Source organism: Onychostruthus taczanowskii, unplaced genomic scaffold (assembly GCF_017590055.1).
Source record: "Onychostruthus taczanowskii isolate IOZ18803 unplaced genomic scaffold, ASM1759005v1 scaffold73, whole genome shotgun sequence".
Classification (NCBI taxonomy): Eukaryota; Metazoa; Chordata; class Aves; order Passeriformes; family Passeridae; genus Onychostruthus; species Onychostruthus taczanowskii.
This window is the reverse complement of record NW_024505118.1, coordinates 165,098-178,856: the sequence shown is the minus strand read 5'-3', so window position 1 is coordinate 178,856 and position 13,759 is coordinate 165,098. Positions and strand designations below refer to the sequence as shown.

Below are 13,759 nucleotides of genomic sequence, written 5' to 3'. Positions count from 1 at the left end.
GCTGTATGGGCACCACTTGCCTCCTGCAGAGCTAAGACTGTTGTTTTGCAGAGTTATTATTTCTAGTGGCATTTTCCATGTTAAGTGAACTGAGAGGCTCTCAACGTGTCTTCTGAGGGGCTAGGAGGGGCTGAGGGGCTGTTCTTTCCTCCCTTTCTCTTGCAAATTATGCTGCAGTCTTAGGATAAAATGGAATACTGTTTCTTAAATATAATCAACACATATGCTATATATTTTACTTTATATATAATATCAATACAGTTTTATGTGCAGGGCTTATATAGACATGAAAAGAATTATTTGTGGACATAAAATGTGTATTTGTACTAGAAGCTTCTATGGATAAAACATATGGATATGTTTAGAACAATACATCTCTCAAAGGTAAAAAGGCCCAGATAGTTACTTACAGCTTCCTCTGCTTGGTGCTTGTAACTCTTCACTTTTAATTGTAGCTTGTCAATCAGATCCTGCATCCTGGCAAGATTCTTCTTATCTTCTTCTGACTGTATCAAAACACCATTAATTGGGTTGATAGAGTAAGAAGGCTTAAAGCATCTACCACAATACAATAATTATATATGCCATACATATTGTAGAAATATATAGCTCAAAGCACAAACTAACCATGTCCTGTGTACACATGAAAAAAATTTCTACATCATCACTGAAAATGTGTGTGTGGAGGGTGAAAACTGAGACTACCCTTCCCATGTATAGATATGTAAATATAAATGTATGTAAAGAAATATGTGCACACACTTTTAGAGGTGTGCAGATACACACAGGCAGAGTTCCTTGCTCGGGGGTGAGGAGCATGCTTATCATTACAAAGCGTGTCATTATATATTGAAGCAGATATGGGTGAGCCTAGAACTGTGTAATTTGCATAATTTGAAGTTTGATTTGCAGGCATTTCTGGTAAAAAAAAGCCTGGTTTAAGCTGTAATGCTCCTTAAGCAGAGGAACCAGCTAATTCTGCCCGCACACTGTATTCAGTGAAAACAACCTTCAGCTTCTGCATACAAAAGTCAAACAACAGGTAGGAGGCTAAATAATCTCCTAAGGCAGATGGATGGGTTTATCTTCTTAATGCTGCTCAAGGAAAAAGGATAAGTGCTCTGTGCTGCAGGCCTTTTTTGAAGGCCAAGCAGCATGAGCAGCTGTTAGCAAACCTGCAGGAGGCTCAAGACTGGACCCTGCTGCTCAATAATAGGTGACAGAGCCCTGGGACTCAGCAACCCTACGCTGAGCAGGGCATAGAGCCACCTGAGTTCTTCTGGCTTCTTTTAGCAACAGCACAGCTGAGAGGGAGCTGGGCTCTTTCTTCCCTTGCATTGTAAACAGTCATTGAAGCCTGTTCCATATTAATCCTGTGCTAAAAATGTCCAAACCCCAGCAACAGAGGCTTTCTAACATTAGTTACAGCAAATCAGGCAAGAGGATGATGATCACTGGCACAGGTTGCCCAGAGAAGCTGTGGATGCTCCATGCCTGGCAGTGTTCAAGGCCAGGTTGGATGGGGCTCTGAGCAGCCTGGTGTAGTGGAAGGTGTCCCTCCACATGGCAGGGGCATTGGAATGAGATGGTCTCCAAGGTCCCTTCCAACCCAAAGCATTCTGTGATGGAAGCCGTAGGAAGATGTTCCTCCTGTGCCTAAAGCTTCCAGCAATGAGAAAGCTCTGACTAAGGCCATCCATACTCCTTCACTGTAACCCTGAGGCTATTTATGATGTGTCTTGCCAGTTGCCTGGTGGTTACTGCATACCTGGTAAGTCAGCTCCTTTATGCGTCTCTCAAACTTGCGGGCTCCTTTTTGGGCATCCGAATTGCGACGGAGTTCAGTCTCAAGTTCATTCTCCAGCTCACGAACCTGCAAAAAAGGAAAAACCCTTGCCATTCTGCTACAAAAATGTAAAGCAGTACGTAATTTGGTTCACAGTTCAAGAAATGCTAGGTATCTCCATAGAGTTAAATTTCAGGAAGAGATTGAAATGTCACCTTTCCACTCTGTTTTTTCATAAAAGACATGTGCAAAGGCCAAAAAAGTTCAAACGCCACAAAAGTTTAACCAAAGCAAGCGTTGGGAGACACTTTTACTGGTTTTAGGTGCTGGGGCTTTTAATTCTTTATTAATTAAGGGCTTTGTTTATCTGCTGGTCAGCAGCTCATAGATGGATAATGAAGGGGAAGCATGCCTCCAAGAACTGCTCACCTGCATTTTGTGAAACAGAGGAGAGTGTCCATACTACCCCTTCTTGGCCTCTGTGAACTTATCAGGCAGCACTATGCTACTGGTCTGGTGCCAATTCTTTAAGCAGAAGGCAGTGGTCTGAAGTTGGTTCACAAACTTACCCTGGATTCCAGTTTTTGGATCTGCTTCTTGCCACCTTTCAGAGCTATTTGTTCTGCTTCATCCAGTCGCTTCTGAAGGTCTTTAATGGTTTGCTCCATGTTCTTCTTCATTCTCTCTAAATGAGCACTGGTATCCTGCTCCTTTTTGAGCTCCTCAGCCATCATTGCTGCCTGAAAAACAGCCACATTTTACAGGAAATCCCGTATGCTGTTGGATTATGATTTAGAATAAATGGTGGAAGATCAGTCCTGAACCATCCCTTATTTGGATTATTCACTGTAGGCAAAGCTCCACAGAATACCTTCTGTGTGCATACCTTGCCTGGACAGAAAAACGTTGGAGGCCTTTTTCCCCCTCTCTGTTCTAATGCTTTTATTTAAGATTCCACTTCTCCCTTTTCTTGTTGTATTTATCCCTGTGCTCTATCCCTATGAACCACTAGGGTTCTTGTTTACAATGCCTACAAGTAAGCCTGTGACCTTCACTACACTACAGTGTCCTTAGATGCTGTGGTATGAAAGTGAGAAAGGAACCAGACTACTTACATCTGTGATTGCTTTCTTGGCTTTTTCTTCTGCATTCCGGCACTCCTGGAGTGATTCTTCCACTTCATTCTGCATCTGGGAAATGTCACCCTCCAGCTTCTTCTTTTGATTGATCAGGCTTGTGTTCTTTTATTAAGTTTTCCCCAAATGAATAGTGGAAAAGGAGGAAAAGTGATGATTAGAGACAATTCCTCTAAATACCATAGCACACAAAGGCTTCCTGATTTTTGCCACTTCTGAATTACTCAGAGCAATATTTGGGAATGGAGACCCAGGTATGTGGTAAGGGCTGCCTTGACTAGCATAGGTAGCTTCAAACTGAAGAAATATTAAAAATATTCTCAAAGCTGTAAATATTAAGATTTTGATTCAGATAAAATAATAAGCAATAGGCTGAAATAGAAGAACTAATAAGGCTGTTCATTTTGGTAAATTAATGATCCTTAATCAGCCACTGAGGTGAATAAAACAATGTCACCAATGGGCTGGAGAAAATACTGCAAAACATTGCCAGCCTGTAGCACATTTTCATTTCTTTGTGACTATCATTTGGTGAAGAGAAGCTTTGGGTTTTAGTAAAAATGCTGTCAAGTCAGGACACGCCCCTCCATGGCACCCTAGAAATGGCAGTGTCCACCTGGACAACACCCAAAGGCTGATCTCAGTGGAGACCTGCAGGCACAGAGGGCACTTTGGTGCAGGTGGGTTCCTGTGGTTTCCTGCCCTTCATCATCTCCCTGTCGTGAGAGCCCAGCCCTGGGGTTACACTGCTCAGTAACATGACAAAAGCAGCACCTGCGTTGTTCTCCAGAGAAACCCCTCACTGTCCAGGACATGGCTTAACTAAAGCAGGAAACTGGTTTTACTGCAGGGAAGAATGAAAGAAATCAAATTTACTCTTTATTTTCCATCAGTGTTTTTTCTGGAAGCTGTTTAAAGCAGTTGGATGAATCATCTGTTCCAGCTAACTTGGAGTCAGGTGGCACCTCCCCAGAGTGATTTAACTCCTCTGCTGCATTTTTCCTCTGGAGGGATGCCAGGGTGTGTCTGACTTGTGGTGGCCATGGACAAACAGTGTCAGTGATCAACAGAGAAGGCTCAGGTTAACCAGTGAGGGAGAGGGCACAGAAAAAGCCAACCTGACTGTGAAGCAGGTTCACACGTTCGGTGGCTTCCAGCAGTTCGTGCTCTGCCAGCTTCCTTGCCCGTTCAGTCTGGTCCAGCAAAGCCCTCAGCTCATCCAGCTCTGACTGGAGAAGATTGTTTCTCCTGTCGGAGACTGCCAGCTGCTCCTTCAGATCTTCGTTCACGTGTCCTGAGTCATCCAGCTGCACCTGAAGCTCCTAAAATAAAGCAACACAACCCCATTTCAAGCCTCTGTCCTTATATCAGAGAAACAGATTGCAGCAGCTACCTGGGATCAACCTCAAGAATTTCAGTGCTTTTAAAAATTATTACATTTTTATTTCACTTCCAAACTGTAAGCTGAATAGCTTTTATGGTATGTAGTGCAACAGAGAAAAAAAAAATCTGTGTTCTCAAATCTATAAGAGCTGGTGGTTCTGGAAGAGGAGACAACAAAGAGGTGCCTTGGCAAGAAACACTTTTTTTTTTAAGCTATTTTTTTTTAAGCTATTACAAATGTTGACACAAACAACAAAGCTGAATATACACACAGTCCCTGTACTCCAAACAACCCACTTGGTCTCTGCTTCATTTAAAAGCCTTGCAAGCTCATAAGAAAATCACAGGTTTTCAGTTCCTCATGCTGTAGCTTTCTGCCCCTTCAAGAGGCTGCAGCCAGCAAGGGTTTAAACTGGATCTTGTCTAGCTTGTATGCATGTCTGAGGAGAAATCCACATTTCAGTATTCTCTTATGCCAGACATGATCACCAAGCCTTTCCCTTTATATTGTTGGGAGTAGCTTCTCTCTTAATTACCATCACCACTGCTGGTCTGGTCTGTGCAAAGGCAACCCAACCCCTGAGTACTGCTGGGTGCTTGGGGGGCACCAGTACCTTTATTTGTGTCTGCAAGACTCGTGCTGACTTGGTTGCTTCTGCAGCATGCCTGTTAGCGTGGCTGAGCTGGATTTCCATCTCATTGAGGTCCCCTTCCATCTTCTTCTTAAGCCGGATGGCCTCGTTTCTGCTGCGGGCTTCAGAATCCAGGGTGGACTGCAGTGAGTCTATGGCACGTTGCTGGTTTCTCCTGAGAAGGGCATGAAGGGTGAATGGAATGATTTTCCTCTCTGTTCAGGGACACAGAAAGTACTTGCAGCAGTACTTCACTTTCTGAAGTGTCTCCCCTCCAGAAACAGTGTATTTCTGACTAGTGGCATAGGTAGCACTCATACATAGCATGCATAGTTTGCAGTGCCTCACTGCTGTCTAACTGGCTGGTGTGCTTCACACCCTCAGCTAACTCCTGTTCTGTAAGCACCTCTAACATCCTTCTTCTGGGTTTCCTTTGTCAGTACTAGTGCAAGGAGTGCTCTCAGAGCTCTTGTAAACACAAGCAAGTATGGATTTGAACATGACAAGAAGCACTCCCAGCCTAACTGTCACTTAGCAAAATATTTACTGAATAATTTCCTAGAATGATTTACATCTCAGCCTTTTGCTGAAGGCATTAGTGGAGGGGATTAATCAAACTGAAGGTAGGTGGCTACGTTCTAAGCTCTAGGTGCTCTTTATAGTAAATGGCATGTGTAAGCTACAATTTATTGTGTCTTAAAATAGATAGAAAAAAAAAACTTTTCTTGTGCTAATTATAAGGGGAATGATTCATTCATACAAATCTGTGCTATGGACATCTAAATTTAGAAGTCATTAAACCCACCCAGTTGACATCCTGGTCCCCCTGGGAAAGGCAGCTTAATGTCAATTTCAAGGCACAGCAGATACAAACAGCCTAATTTTCTTGATTCTGTAACAGAAATCCTACAACAAAAGTTTTGCTCTCTTACAACCAAAAAGTTACTCAAAGCACAGAATATAACACACATGGAAACATTTATTTCACTGCTGGCCAAGTTCTGCAGAAAGTGTAGGAGTTCTGGGAAATCACCAGGTCAACAAGATAAAACTTGAGGGCTTTATTGCTTCAGCAAGATATTGAACTGTGCCCAAGACTCCCAGAAATCAACACAGAATGTCTGCTGAACACTCATTGTGAAGCTGAAGCAAAATGCACTGATTAGCACAGCTTGTCCTGAGATCTCTGCAATCCAGACATCCGCAGGACACCAGAAGTTGAAAAGGACAAAATATTCTTGGTTTTGAAGCAATTAACATATCAGTCCCTCTGGGTATGCTGGCCAGAGTGGGCCTTGGACTCCCCCTTCCCTATCCTTTAGCCTATCAATAACCAATAACATGATTCTTGAATTAATGACATTACAACACTGACTAATTCAAGGTTGAATTTGCTGAATAACTGCACAGACACATTGGCTAGCATGGCCTCCTCTTAAGGGTACAACTCTTTAGACTTGCTTTTCTGCTGGGTGGGAGGAGAGACAAAAGACACCATCCTCCTCTCACCTGACTGCTTTGTCATTTTTTCTCCTATTTATCCATGTCCTAGGTTACAATATAAAGATGTATTCCATTCCCATCCTCAAGAGCTGCTGAAACCAGGAGGGGCATTAGTTTTTCCTTATCTCCTGTTAATGGGCCCATCAATGTCTTGCCTCATGACTCAGAGATAGCTCCCTGCAGGAGCCATTTCTGTTTAATGGACCCACTACATGACTCAGAGAATTATATCAGCCCATTGTGAGATGCTCTGCCCAGGGGGGAGGAGCTAAGCATCCCACCTGCATATAATCTGGGTTTAGGACAGAGCAGTCAGTCTTTCCATTCAATTCCCAGGGGCACAGCTGTTTTTCCACTGGATTTTTCAGAGGAAGACTACACCCTTTCTACAGGATCACTGCTCCAACAGGACCACATTTGCCACTCCAGGAGGCCTGCAGCCACCAATCCAACTGGACTACCAGCACCCTGACTAACAGGGTGTCAGATTGTATTTTGACTTTGTCAGTGATTTTTCTTTTGCATTATTGCATGTATTTTGGTTTTCTTTTCCCTTTTCCTAATAAATTGTATTTCTGACTTGGAGTCTCTCACTAGTTTTGCTTTCAAACCAGAACAATCCATCTTACCGGCAAGTTCCTCTCCTGTTCCATTCACACTTTCTGCATGTCTACAATTCTCACTGCTTACCCAAATGGTGTACACATAACAAGAATCTCCTCACATCCTCCCACACTCAGTGTAGCTGTAATTGCATAAATTAACTAAATGCCCTCAGATGACATGGGTTTGAGCACCACTGAGGCAAGTAGTGCTGATTTTTGCCTGGGGGTCCCTTTTGGAGGCAGCCATCCCACACAAGATTAGGAGATGGCAGCTCTCTAGACCTCCTTACCTCCATCCTGTCAACATACAGAGTTAGTGGCCCTGGTCTGCTGTGAATTGATTATGCCAGCCAGCTTTTTTACAACTGCAGTGTGTTATGCATGATGGGTTAATGGTACACTGTCAGAGACTGATCTGACAGAAATATTTGAACTGAGCAAGGAAAATGTGGCAGGGCTAGCCTTTGGCAGATAGTCAGAGCTGTCTTGGTTTCTGGTACAGACATTATCTGCCTATGCTGGCATAACTACCTGTGGTGCATTTAACTGGCTTGGGTTCTGAGAATAGTTCCAGTCTTTTCAGACTTTGCCCTTAAGAAACATGCTGCTTCCTGCACAGTACCTTATATTTTCCATTTCTTCCTCCTTTTCTGTCAGTTTCCTTTCAAACTCTGCTTTAACCTGAGAAAGTTCAAGCTGAAAACGAAGAGTCTTACTTTCTTCATGTTCCAAAGCTCCCTGAAATAGAAAACACCAAGAGCTTGCAAACCAGGAATTGATTTTTTTTTCCCCCCAAACTACAAACAGCTGCACAAACATGATCCCTTCACACTTCTCTTCCTGTTTCCTCCTCCTCTCTCTAGGCAAGGGCACAAAGTAGCTTACTTGGCAAAACAACACATTTATTTGCCTTTTAATGCAACCTGACAGCTGGAAAACCGAGCAGCAAGCTCCGCAGAGGACAAATTGTCAAACAGTCCACAGTCCTCACAAAAAAACACCCAAACAACACCCTAACACCTCCAGCCCTGCATGCATAGTTTTGACATCAACAGATGTTCCCTGCTCCACACCTCTCTACAGACACCCTCTGGAAATTCACAGGCTTGTAAGCGACAGGGATAAGCTAAAACAAGATAGTTGTTGGGAGAGAGAAAGCATCCACACATCCATCCCCTCCCGCTCACAAAAATCTCTCCAAATCACAAAGTGATGGAAACTTCCCAATTACATAATCTTATTAGGCAAGATGACTTCAAGGAAAGAAATAACAGACATCAGCTCTGTATGACAAAATGTAAAAACTCTCTGTTTGTTCTTTCCAATTAACATGAAGACAAGTCTGTGAAACAGGAGTGATTTGTTCCTGTCTTTGTTCCCACATTTCTCTCATGTATAGAAGTGAAGAACTAAGCAGTAGTTAACAGCCCATAAAGAAATAACAAGGCCTCTGACTTTCAGGTCTCACATAAGCCAGGCTCAGTGTCATTCTGTCCCCCTGATGCTCTCACTGAACAGGAACTAAAGCACAGAACTGAGCATCATATTTTGGGAGGTGTTCTCTGAACTGCACAAGCTTAGCTAGTCTTCCGTCAAGAGAATGAGGAAACAGAATGAAGATTGTGACAACAAAGCTGCACAAAGTCCCTGCTGATCTTCAGCCAGCATGCAGTGGGTCAGTCAAATACACACATCATGACCAGGAGCCACAACATATTAGTGGGAAAGGCACGTGGAAATTCTTTGTCACCAGCAGTGATTGCCAGAGGCTCAAATTCACAAGAATGGGAGAAAATCTGCACGAACCCATTTCTTTCACATTTAGAGTAAGATACATCATCACTTTTGTTAGTTCCTAATACCACTGAGTTTTAGAAATCCATTCCACACAGGCCAGGAAAGTAAAATGTGCCCCTTAGATCCCTCAAGAGCTGATATATTCTTCCCAGCAAGGGAAGCTTTTTGACAGAGTACATGATCATTCTCCACATCTCAGAGCTATGGAAGGAAGACATGCTCTGGGAAAGTAGGGCAGATGAAAATGATGGAAAATCCTGATAAAGACACCCTCTTCCTTTTCCCTTGAGCTTTCTTTCCTTACCTCTGCTTCTTCCAGAGCCAGCTGAACTTCTGACTTCTCTTGCTCAACCTGCTTCTTGATTTTTTCTATTTCATGGAGGCTCTTGTTTCCTTCACTAATCTGATTGGTCAGATCAGAAATCTCCTCTGAAACAAAAGAGGATGGATGGATTTAGCAAACAGAGAGTTTGGAACATCCTGCGATTCATGGTGTGTGAATAGAGGACCTATGCCTCAAACTGCTACCTCAAGGGCTCCTCTGTACAAAAGCCCTGCCTTATTTTTACTTACAGCAAGATTTTTACCTGAATAACTTGAAGGCACAGCTTTTCTTGTGAATGCTTTTAGAAGTGGCTATAGTGATTTAGTTTTTATCTGTGATCTGTAGGTTAGGAACACCATGCTCTGCTGTTTAGGCTTCATCCACTGCACCTCTATCATCTTTCTTGTTCCTCCCTTCAGACTGCCTCCTCTGCCAGTCAGTTTCATTGACAGGGGGGCAAAGAGAAGCCTTCTGTGCTCTGGCCATACCAGTCTCCATGTACTGGTATGCAGTACATTTACTGGCAGCATCAGTGTCTCAAATGACATTGGAAAGCTCATCTCAGAATGAGATAAACATCCTTCCCCACAGCTGCTGCAGGGCATCCGCATCCCTCCAGCCATCTACTGATGTGGCTCTTGCACTGGCTGCAGGACCTGAATGAAGCCTACCTTGGAGGTTCTTATTTTCCCTTTTCAAAGTCTCCAGGTGGTCCAGTGTCTCCTCATAGGCATTCTTCAGCTTGAAGAGCTCAGTGCTAAGGCCACGGGCTTCCTTCTGGGAAGCCTCCAGCTCTGCCTGTGACTCCTCGTACTTCTGCTTCCAGTCACTGATGATCTTGTCAAAACCACGCTGCTTCTTGTCCAGCGAGGCAGCTGCTGAGTTGGCCTTCTCCAGGTCAATCATCATGTCTTCCAGCTCATTCTGCAGCCTGTGCTTTGTCTTTTCTAGAGAGGAGCACTTGGCATTGGCTGCCTCAATTGCTTCCTCAGCTTCTTGCAGGCGAGCAGCAAGCTTCTTCCTACCAGGTGGGAAGACACAGTGAAATGACCAAGTGTCACTGTGGCTGTGTTATCCAGAAAAACTGACACCAAAGCAATAACTCAGTAAATCAGTTCTGAAAGCAAAAACAGGGAGGGGGTGAGGATGAGGCAAGGGGAAGAGGAACAGAGAGGGAAGTTGAGCCTCTAGAGAGAAGGGGCTATGATGGGAAAAAACCGGCTTAAATTATGAATACTGGTATGTGGCAAAATATTTTGTTGTGTGTCTGTGAATATTTGAAATTTAACTTCTGAACTCTCAGGCACCAGCTAGCTACTTACTAGCTGTAACCAGTATGGGCTGGTTGTAAATTTTTTATAAGACCTCTAAATGACAGTGTCATTTTTCTCCAATTAAGAGATATAAGACAACCACCAGTTAGGAGGCTGGTCATGCCCTGGGCTTTTTCTCATAGACAATTTAGATTGGGAAAACAGGGAGTCCTGGCAAGAAGAGGTGCTGGGAAAAAAAGGATGGCCTAGAAAAAGGATTGTGGAGATACGACATTAAGAAAATATGCTGCAAGTGTGGTAAGACCCTGCAGATCAGAGATGTGCAGAGGCAGAAGTTGGAGATGTTCAGAGACCTTGCCCAGCAACCTGAGCCTGGTAACTGGGAGCAGCTGCACAGTGTGAACCAACATGACTTTCTGCCCTACTTTCCCAGGGCAGCCATCAACTCCCAGTGGGAAAGGGAAGTCAAGACTAAGGAAACATAGTACTGGGCCGGGGCAAAGTAAGAGAGTGTGACGTAACTAAATAGGACTATCTTATTTTGTTGGCTCTCAAATAAACCCCTGTATCCACAGCCACTGCTCCAGAGACAAGCACTCAGCAGAAACATTGACCTGCCCAAGCAATAAGAAGAACAGAAGGACAGCCCCAAATTACAGCACTGAGTCAGAGGGACTTTCCAACCAGGAAATTTTCTAACCCTATTTTCTTAGCACGCAATAAGACCCGGTGAGGACAGTTCTGCCAGTCAAGGGCACGCTGAAGCCCACACAACTCACTTGGCATCTTCCAGCTCCTCAGTTCTCTGAATGGCATCAGTCTCATACTTTGTTCTCCATTGTGCCACTTCTGCATTTCCCTTGGAGAGAGCCCGCTGCAGCTCTGCCTTGGCTTCCTGCTCCTCCTCATACTGCTCCCTCAAGAGATCACAGTCATGCCTGGCTGCTTGCAGGGCATGAGCCAGGGCATTTTTGGACTGCAGGGATAGAAAGTCCACAACATTGCAAGGTTACCTACAGCAAAACCAAAGCAAACAGCCCCTAGATATTCAAATAAGGCTTAAGCTTTTGTTTTCCTTTTTCCCTCTGTCATTGACAGTCCAGGTCAAGTGAGGTGAAAATTGTTTGAAGTCATCCCTAACTGGTGAATGAGGAAGAAGCTATAAAGACTGAGGATAATTTAACAACTTTGGAAAGACAACCCAAACTTTTAAGATGTAAGATCTAAGATTTTGGATAAGTTTTATTTAGCATTTATGTATGCCAATGATTTTCCCAAACTATTCTCTTGTTACTTGCCTCAGTCAGGGTCAGGAACTTGGATAAGTACAATTAGTAGGAATCATTGTCACACCTATGTTTCATTTCAGCTTTTATCTAGGCTACATATGAATACTTTTTGCCATTCCATTTCAGGAAATGGGACACAGATAAAGCATTACCTTGGTTTCCTCTTCTAATTGTCTCTTAAGTTCTTCAATCTGTTGTGTAAAGGATGTTTTTCCCCTGGACAGCTGACTTATCAGTGACTCCTTCTCTTCGAGTTGTCTAGTAAACTCACCTGCCACAAGATTTGACAAATAAACAAACAAACAAAAAAAGAGCAAGATGTTGAAATGACAGAGTTATGGTCAAAAATCATATTTCCACCTGTATAATTCTGCTGAGGAAAAGAATTCACAGTGATTATGATTGACCTGTTGATTGTGATTGACCTGTTTGCTTCTTCCAAAATTGTAACCACCAGATACTTCACCAGGATAGTTTTTCTTAGATTATTTTTTTTTTTGGGTGGGTTTAATGACTTTTCTTGTTTGGTCAGTTGGGGTTTATTGTACTGTCAATATTGTACTGATTCATTAATTTTACTTCAGTTTGTGGATCAGACTAGACTGACATTTACTTTCATGGGCGGTTGCAGCTGGTTTTAGTTTTTTTCACTATTTTATATTGCTTTTCCACAGACTTCTTTTCAGAGGGCTGCAAAGCACCCTCACAAAGACCAGTATACAGAACAGATGAATACATAAGGAAAACTTCATTGAGCACAGGAACTGTGTCACTGCAGGGTGAAAACCACAGTCTTACTGGAGACACAGAAGTTACAACTAACAGTAAATGAAAAATATGTCTTTGAAAATACACTGAACAATGGTATCTGATGAGAATGAAAAATTAAATAATACTGCTCCTGCCAGAAAGGTAGCAAGAAGTTAGAGGATATGTGGTATTTAGAGGATATGTGAACATATAGGGTGCAATGCTCAAGGTCAGGTTGAGAAAGATGGGATTCACACAGGCCCAACTCCTTTTTCCCTCCAGTATTTCTAGATGCAACATATCCTTGTTCCTGAAACAACAGGTAGCCTGGCACATCCTGGGTTCTGAGCTGGCACATCCATTATGGCTCATGGGACAGTATCACTCTATGCTGATAATTGTGGGTATAGACTTGTTTTAAAAGCCAGTCCAAGGCAAGGTGTCCCCACCAAGGTTATAAGAATACTAAGGATAGAAATGGCAAAAGACAGAAAGCTACTGCTCCACTCAGCAATCCCAACCCTGCCACTTTCAGAGCAGGTGCCATTGCAGAACACATCTCACTGATGCAGTGCAGAGGTGCCCTGACAAATTCCTGGGAAACACTCTATCTGGGCAGAACATGCACATACCATTCTCACTCTGGAGTTTAGTCTTCTGAGTAGTGAGGTCATTCATGAGGCGAGTCATTTCCTCCAGTTTTGTTTTTGTCTCGTTCAGATGGTCTTCATATGTGCGACAAAGCTTCTCTGCATTGGCCTAATGGGAATCAGGAGAAAAGACAAAGAAACTTGTAGCCTCCAGACAACCATTTGGAAGGTCTAGCCATAAAAATATATCATTTTTTCTGTGTGTTTGTCCTTCAGAAGAATGGCAGACAGCAAAGACACAAATATCACAGTAGTAGAGCAGGGAGGAGCAGCCCCATGTCTATGATCCCAGGACATGGGACTCCCTCCCTATCAGATCACCTTCCCCGTTTGTTTTCCCTGAACTATGTTCTGGATGTAAGCAACAGTGTAAAAAGCTCTGCAAGAACTTCAGCAGCAGTCACATGCCTATGAAGTTCAGGCATATCCACTTCATAATTGCTAGATGGGAAAATCACCTCCAATGAAAATTGCTCTACTGATTCTGCTTTAATTGCCATTTATCATAAATTGGGTTTGATGACAGCTTTCTAACTCTGAAAATACTGACATTTCTTTTCCTCACTTGCACTGAAAGAAATCTATTTCGAGTGCTCTGAAAGCTACTGAGATTATCTACTCAGGAAATA

General features: G+C 43.2%; 1 protein-coding gene across 2 annotated transcripts in view; it reads right to left on the bottom strand.

The window, feature by feature from the left end:
- Positions 1 to 13,759, bottom strand: part of MYH15 (myosin heavy chain 15) — a 43,134-nt gene that overhangs the window by 2,140 nt on the left and 27,235 nt on the right. For both annotated transcript variants that reach the window (XM_041422413.1, XM_041422414.1), the window contains exons 29-40: positions 13,113 to 13,239; positions 11,883 to 12,001; positions 11,221 to 11,417; positions 9,839 to 10,188; positions 9,147 to 9,271; positions 7,668 to 7,783; positions 4,920 to 5,112; positions 4,041 to 4,244; positions 2,902 to 3,027; positions 2,356 to 2,526; positions 1,769 to 1,873; positions 411 to 506 (exon numbers count right to left, since the gene is read on the bottom strand). In XM_041422413.1, the coding sequence (XP_041278347.1) occupies positions 411 to 506; positions 1,769 to 1,873; positions 2,356 to 2,526; positions 2,902 to 3,027; positions 4,041 to 4,244; positions 4,920 to 5,112; positions 7,668 to 7,783; positions 9,147 to 9,271; positions 9,839 to 10,188; positions 11,221 to 11,417; positions 11,883 to 12,001; positions 13,113 to 13,239 (1,929 nt within the window). The remainder of the gene's footprint in view (positions 1 to 410; positions 507 to 1,768; positions 1,874 to 2,355; positions 2,527 to 2,901; positions 3,028 to 4,040; positions 4,245 to 4,919; positions 5,113 to 7,667; positions 7,784 to 9,146; positions 9,272 to 9,838; positions 10,189 to 11,220; positions 11,418 to 11,882; positions 12,002 to 13,112; positions 13,240 to 13,759) is intronic.